The 6,906-nt window shown below is 60.0% G+C and overlaps 1 protein-coding gene across 1 annotated transcript; it reads left to right on the plus strand.

Annotated features, from left to right (window-relative positions):
• The first annotated feature begins 1,508 nt into the window (after positions 1-1,508).
• CUNH20orf204 (chromosome unknown C20orf204 homolog) lies at positions 1,509-6,699 on the plus strand. Its single transcript, XM_027901860.1, has 5 exons — positions 1,509-1,529; positions 4,122-4,256; positions 4,498-4,560; positions 4,672-4,824; positions 5,711-6,699. Exons 1-5 carry the CDS (start codon positions 1,509-1,511, stop codon positions 5,879-5,881), a joined length of 543 nt encoding a protein of 180 aa, XP_027757661.1. The 3' UTR covers positions 5,882-6,699.
• Positions 6,700-6,906: the final 207 nt, after the last annotated feature.

Here is a 6,906-nt window from a genome sequence, read left to right on the forward strand (position 1 = left end):
GGAATAGCTGGGGAAAGGGTGTAGATCACGGATGTCCTGTGGAACTGTAGCTCTCCAAAGGTGAGTGAGAGGCGGTGGGAGTTGAGAGACTCTTGCTCAGGGATTTTGTGCCATCACTGGCATCATTCTGGTGAGTGGGCTCGTAGAGAGTGGAGGAGAGTTTGGGAAGAGATATGGAGATGATGTGAGAAGGAGAGGATAGACCCTGTGCCACCTCCTTGCAGCACCAGGCTCCTTTGGCCGCCTGCTCCTCTTACCTGCAGCTTCCCTTTCTCTGGGGTTACATTCCTTAGCTTCGGGATTATGTTTTTTAGATAAACGTAATCAAGATCATCAGTCTTCGAGCCTTTTAATGTTTGTAGATGTCTTGTTGGTTTTTAAGTGGATTATGGCACCCATGAATTTTAGCTATTATAAAGAGCTCAATAAAGAAGTTATATGGGTCCTGTCCCAGTGGAATGCTGCTGTGTGTGGTGGGTCCCACTTCCCAGGGAGGAATGTTCCTGGCAGCAGAGCTGGGTTATTCACCATTTGTTCTGTCTCTTACTCAGACACCCGTGTTCCACACCTCTGAGGAGCTTTGTTGGTGCGGTTCATTTTTTCCCAAAACCAATCGAAATTGAGTCAGTGCAGTTTCTGTGCCTGGGCTGGGTGTGAGGTCCAAAATACAGAGGGGAAGGAGGAGAGGGGCTTTGGCTGGAAGCAGGGGGACACTGCTCATGTTTGTTATTTTAGGGGAATCGCCCTGGAGAGTCACTTCTGCTGTAGGTGAGTGCGGTTGTGAGTGTTCACCCGCTGCCGACTGTGACTCCGGAGTGAAACGATCACCCCAACGCCAGCAGAAATCGAAACTGTCGTGGTTTGCGGCAACAGGCGCAGCCAGAGCCTTGCCCGGGGTAGGGACACGTGTGAGTCGGGATCCCCGAGTGGGTGCTGGCTGGACCCTCTCCCAACCCTGCCCGGCTGTCCAGCCGGGAGCAGGACCCGGCCCCGCAACCCGGGCACGACCCGCTCCCCTCTGCGCTCCGCCGGTGCCCGGGGGGGCCGCGGCGATGCCTCCCCCGCGGGGGCCGGGGCTGGGCCGGCGGCGGTGCCGTGTCCCGTCCCCTCCCACCGTGGAGCCAAGTTCAAACCGCGGTCCCGGCGGAGCGGGACGCGGGGCCGGGCCGCGCTCCCCGGGGCCGCCGCAGGGGCCGCGCCCGCGGGGCTCCATGGTGAGTGAGCCGGGACCCCCCTTCCCCCTGGGACCTTCCTCCTCCTCCGGACACCCTTCCCGAGGCACCACCGCTGGACCGGAACCCCCCGCACCGCAGGGACGGGGTCGGCTCGGCCGGGGTGGGACCTGTCGGGAGGTGGCTGGGAAAAGAGTGGGAAAGAGGCCGGTCCGGTCGGGAAAGAGGCTCGGACTGGTCGGGATAGGGCCAGACCAGCTAGGAAAGGGGTTGGATCAGTCGGAACGGGGCTGGCCTGGGTCAAGATGGGGCTTGAATCCGGCTGGGAGGGTCGCAATGGGGCAAAGCTGGGAGTCGGTGAGGAAGGGGCTCTGATCCGGCTGGGAAGGCTCGCCCAGCTGGGACCAGGCTACTGTGCCTGGGATGAGGCTTGGACTTGGCTGGGGTGGATCTTTTACCTGTCTGGGATGGGGCTTGGATGAGGCTGGTCCCGAGGGGGGACAGGGAGGGTCTGTCCCTGCCCCAAGCTGTGGCAGGTGCTGGGGGTCTGGGTGGTGGCTCTGGGTAGGAAGGTGTTGGGGACAGGGTCCATCTGGCTTGGAAGGACCTGGAGACCCTGGTGGGGTTCCTGGGCTGGCTGCAGGCATTGCCCCTCACTGCCCCACTGGCTGGAACTGGCATGAGTGCCACCAGGAGCTGCTCTATCAATAAGGGTGATTTCCCTTATCTCCTCGTGTTTGCTGGAGGATTAGAGTGAGGAAGAGATTAGCTGTGCCTGTCCTGCACCCGTGCTTCCCCAGGCTGTTCCTTCCCTGCCAGTCTCCCCCAGGAAGGGATGTGCCACCTGCCTGTAACTTGTTGCTGTGTGGTGGGGGCAAAGGGAGAAGGAATAACCTTAAATCAGCCGCTGAACTCCTCCTCCTTCATTCTAAAGGGTGGGAAGCAAGAAGCAGGATTTGCAAGTTTGATCTCTCCCTGCATCCCTCACTTGTCACTGCTGCTTCCCTGCTCTCTGTGGGGGGTGGGAAACACCTACAGAACCCTCTGAGCTCCTGCCCCAGGTACTCCGTGTGTTGCTCTGACTGTGCTGAGATGTGAGCCAGGCTTGGCTATCTGGGAATACTGGGAACAGTGTGCTTTCTCCTGGAACTGAGTCCCAGTTGCTTAATTAGCCACTTTAGGGAAGTCATTCCTAGTTAAATGGTAAAATTGCGTGGCCTTGTCTTCCCGGCGGAGGAGGCTTCCGGAGAGCAACCCTTAGACTTTGGACAGGGTGTCCTCATGGAAGCAGCGCTCTCCTTTGGTGTCCTTGGGGATTATACCCTTGGCTCTCTGCTGAATCACCTCTGGAGCGAGATCTCTTAGTGGGTTTGCAGGGAACAAAGCCAGCAGCACAGGATGCTCTTCCCTGCCCTTCCTGGCCCCTGAATGGAGCCCAGCAGGGCTCTGCTGGAAGGTGTGTGCTGATTAAGGAAGCTGAAGAGCCCAGTGGGATTTGTACCAGTTGCATGTGGATTTGCTCATCCCCTCCCACGCGCCTGTGCTCTGGGGTGACGGCTGTGTCCGTGGCTTCCCAGGCTTGCACTGTGTTGGGTTTTGCCTTGTGTTAAGCTCCAATCACTCCTGCTGAGCCGTGGGAGGGTGGGAAAAAGGTTTCTCACCCTTTTGGAGCCAGGTCCAGCCTGGCATCACGTTGGGAGCACGGAGAGGACGCAGCTTTTACAAACCCTCCAGGTTCCCACCGCAGGACAGGATGGATGGAGGCTGCCTAGGCTTGGAATTCAATGAGGGAAAATCTTCCTTCTGGCTTCTCGGAGCAGAAGATGAAGCTGAGAGCCAGAGGTGGCTGGGGGAGGGCAGTGACCCTTTTGAGCTGTGCCCTGGGCCAGCAGGTGCTGGCTGCAGGCAGAGCTGCAGCCCCTTCCTCCTCGCTCATATTTTGGCTGCAGAGCAGGACTTGCATATTTGGAAGGAGCTGAGCTACTTTCTGCCTGCCCAGACCTGACAGCCAGAGGGGGGAGAGGGGGGTTGTTTGGAGAGGATTGTGCTTAGGGGGGGGGGCTTTTCCTGGAAATGTGAAATGATAGAAATGCCAGGACGGGGCCCCAGTGCTGTGCCATCGCTCAGCGATGCGGAGACATGAGGCACTGTCAGGCTTCTTTCTTGGCAGAGATTTTGGGCTCCCCATCCTCACCCCTGCTGCGGGACTGCTCAGATATCCCTGGTCTTGGTCACTTGAGCTTGTGCTGGCTTTTTTTCAAAGCCTTGGGACTCATCTCTCAGAGGGTCCATCCCCACCCTTCCCGTGCCCCTCCACCAGCTCAGGTATCAGCTCTTGGGGTTCCCCTGGCTCAGCAGTAGCCAGGATGTGCTGGCAAGGGCAGGTGCTTGTGCTGCATCTGTCTGGCTCGTGGTGAGGGCACCTGGGCCTGGGATGAGTGAGAGCTGTGGGGGAGATGGAAAATTGTCGTAATAATTCCATCCGTGCAGCAGAGGTGTGGGAATGTCCTTCCGAGGTTGTTTGATTCTATTTGGGTCCAGGTGTCGTTGTTGCTGGTCGGGACCAGGCAGCTCCTACCTCCAGTTCCTGTCTGAGGAGCAGGATACATCCCTCTCTGCTCCTCTTGGGTTTTGGTGGTTGAGGTTCTGGCCTTGAAATGCCACAAGCTGGGGACCTACTGGAACCCTGTTGGGGCAGAGAGCTCAGGGATGGCAGAGAGAGCTCTGTGTGTGCCATGGGCAGTGCTGCTGAGCTGGGCTGAAGGTGGAGTAGTTTCCCAAGGGCTTTGCTCCAAGCTGAGATGGCTTATCTGGGAAGAGACAGTGGAGGCTCCTCCAGCACACTCTGCACCTTGAGGGACAGGTCTGAGGGGGCTTGTGACTAGGAGCTGAAGGCAGAGCCTGGAGCATCCCTTCATCCCTCTCTGACTCTGAGCCCTTCCCTGGCAGATTTTCCCCCGGGCTCTCTCCTCTGCTGTTCTGCTGCTCCTGCTCGTGGCCGTGCTGAGCAGAGGCAGGAGGTGCAGCATCGCCAAAATCCTCCAGCAGTACCGCGCCGTCATCTTCCATGAGATCCAGAACCTGGTGAGCTGAGGGCATGTGTCTTCCTTGGGGCCCCAGCCCTGGCTCTGGGGAATGCTGCTGAGCTGGATGCAGCCCTGCTGCGGGAATGTGGGGAGGGATGAGCTTGGAAGCTTAACACGGAGCTGGCTGCTTTGCCAGCAGTACTGGGGAGAGTGTTGTGTTTAAATGGGTGGTTCTTGCCCCAGGTGGGAGGCACCGATCCTGGGGGGGGCTGGATCTTCTTGCTTTTTTTTCTCTCCAGAAAAACCTGAGTGGGTCGGTGCACAGGAGCGGGAGGGCTGGGCCGGCTTGTCGCTCGGACAAGGTGAGCACTGAGGGTCCCGGGGCTGGGGCGTGGCATGGGCAGAGCCCCCAGGGAACCACAGACCCCCCCCCCCCCTTCCTGCCCGGGGCCACGTGCCTCCCTCCTCTCCAGGACCAGAAGATCCTGCTGTCCATCTACAACATCAGCATGTCCCTGAGGGAGGTGAGGGCCGGCGCCCTGCACAGCCATGAGGAACTGGCAGTCTGGAAGGTGGCCAGGAACACCGACTTCGTGCTCCGGGAGAACTGCAGGAAAATCAGCAAGGTGGGAGCCCTCTCCTTCCCAATCACCCCAGTGGCCCCCATTTCCCCAGGGCTGTGGGCAGAGCCTGCCCCACTGAGTGCTCTCATGGTGCCCATGAGGAGGCTCCAAGGCCCTGCCCGCAGCATCCCAGGAGCTAGGGGATTCTGATGGCACATCCATCCCAGTGAGCTCTATACAGGCCAGGGAGGCAAGTCCGCCTGTGGCAGTGTGGGACAGGCTGATAGGGTTTTGTCACCAGCTCTCAAGTGGGTTTTTCCACCTGTGCCATGATACTGTGGCTGATGGGGAACACAGGACCCTGTCCTGTTGGGATGCTCACCCAATGGGTGCATTGACTCAGTTCCACTCTTGCTCCTGGGTGCTCATAGGCAAGAACTGGGGTTTATCTTCAAAAGGCTGGGTTCCTCTGGCATCCCTGGGGCTCTGCCGGGGAAACCCCATCCAGGAGGATCCCTATGGCAGTGCCAGCAACTCATTAACCAGCAGGGAAACCGCAGGGCGATGAGGTGCCAACTCCTGGCTCCCAGCTCTGCCTGGCCCTGGGACAGTGCTGGGACTGCCCTCCCTGCCCCTGCTGGGGACATCAGCTGGGGACAACCCTGCCTGGTGTCTGCTGCTGTGGGATGGAGCTGCTGCTGCTCTGGAGACCTCAGTTGTTGTCTGTGGATGTGCTATGGGGTGAATGCTGCTGGCTCAGGTGGGGGCAACCACCCCTGGGGATTCGGGACCACGTCCTTGCCATGACCACGGGCAGCGTGGCCACCTCAGCCTGCAGCTCTGCCCACGCAGACCCCACGTGTGGTGGCTTTTGTCCCCTGACTAATGTCTGTGTGACGGTGGGGGGGGTGTGGGTTTCTGCTCCCTCCCTCGGCGCCATCGCCCGCAGACCCCGTTGCGCACCAGCCCGGCACAACCCCGGCGAGGGGGACCTGGCCGCAGGAGGAAGCAGCTGCGGGAGATTGGGAGGAAGACGGAGAGGCTGGCGACCTGCTGGGAGAAGCTCTATGCCCTGCACGCCCCCCACCAGGCCCACCAGGCACCCCGGCAGCGCTCGTAGGGACGCCCTCGCCACGCACGGGAGGGACGCGCTGCCCCCGCACCCGGGGCTGCCAGCAGCTCGTTTGGGAACCTGGGACAAACTCAGCCCCGAGGGCAACCACGCTGCAGATGCCCAAGCTGAATTCATCCTCCTGTTCCAAGCGGTACCCAGGGACTGGCTCCGTCGCCCGTGGTTGGGGCTGGCAGGTTGGTTTACTGTGGGACGGCTGCGGCGGGACCCTCCAACACCAGAAACACTGGGAAGAAGGGGAAGTGCTAAATACAGAAGGTGAGGTGTGGATTCTGCAACGCTCCCGGGCCTGCAGCACCTACTGCTCTCTTGGGGACAATGGTTACATTTTGGAGCAGAAAGAGGACATGTGGGGCCATGGCTCTGAGGGCTCTGCTGGAAGTGGGACTACAGTGCACCCACAAGGCTCTGAGTATGGATGGGCTGCGGAGAGGGACATGTGTCCCTGTGGCACTGTTGGGACACACAGAGCAGCTGGGCTCCTGCAGTGGACAGGGAAGGTGGAGTGCATCACTGGACACCTCAGGAAACCTGGGTAGTGCCAGTGTCCTTGGATATACAGCAAAATCCTAGGCAGGTGCTGGGGTTCAAGGCCAAGGCTCAGCCTTTGGGACGGGCAGCACTGTGGGGGGACCTGGCTGCTCAGCTCTGCGGGTGCCCCAGCAGGGAGGGGATGGTGGGATGTGAGGTTTGGTGAGCTGAGGACCATCTTCCCTTGTGACCGTGCTCTGCCAGCACCCCGTTCGTGGTCCCTGCTGCCCTGTTGGGTGGCAAACAGCCTCCGAGAAGCCAGAAATAAAACCTCTCCTTCCCTAGAAGCACTTAGGGTTCTTTATCTGGTGATCCAGAGTCTCTTGTGCTGTGGATGGAGCTGGCAGGGTGCAGGGTCTGGGCATGGGGCTGCGGCTGCGCATGTCCAGGCAGGAGCCTGCAGCAGGGGTGGGCACCGTGGCATCCTCCCTCTGCCCTCTGTGCCTGCATCCCTGGTCCTTGAGCTCCTGTTGGTGTGTGGG

The sequence above is a fragment of the Empidonax traillii genome, unplaced genomic scaffold (assembly GCF_003031625.1).
Source record: "Empidonax traillii isolate 1590-97213 ecotype Southwest subspecies unplaced genomic scaffold, ASM303162v1 scaffold816:size509043, whole genome shotgun sequence".
Lineage (NCBI taxonomy): Eukaryota > Metazoa > Chordata > Aves > Passeriformes > Tyrannidae > Empidonax > Empidonax traillii.

Bases quoted from the DNA above. Each gene is read 5' to 3' on its own strand.
- CUNH20orf204 (XM_027901860.1), top strand. From the start codon at position 1,509: ATGGGGCAAAGCTGGGAGTCG. The intron at 1,530-4,121 runs GTGAGGAAGGGG...CTTCCCTGGCAG, and splicing joins TGGGGCAAAGCTGGGAGTCG to ATTTTCCCCCGGGCTCTCTC. The intron at 4,825-5,710 runs GTGGGAGCCCTC...CATCGCCCGCAG, and splicing joins ACTGCAGGAAAATCAGCAAG to ACCCCGTTGCGCACCAGCCC.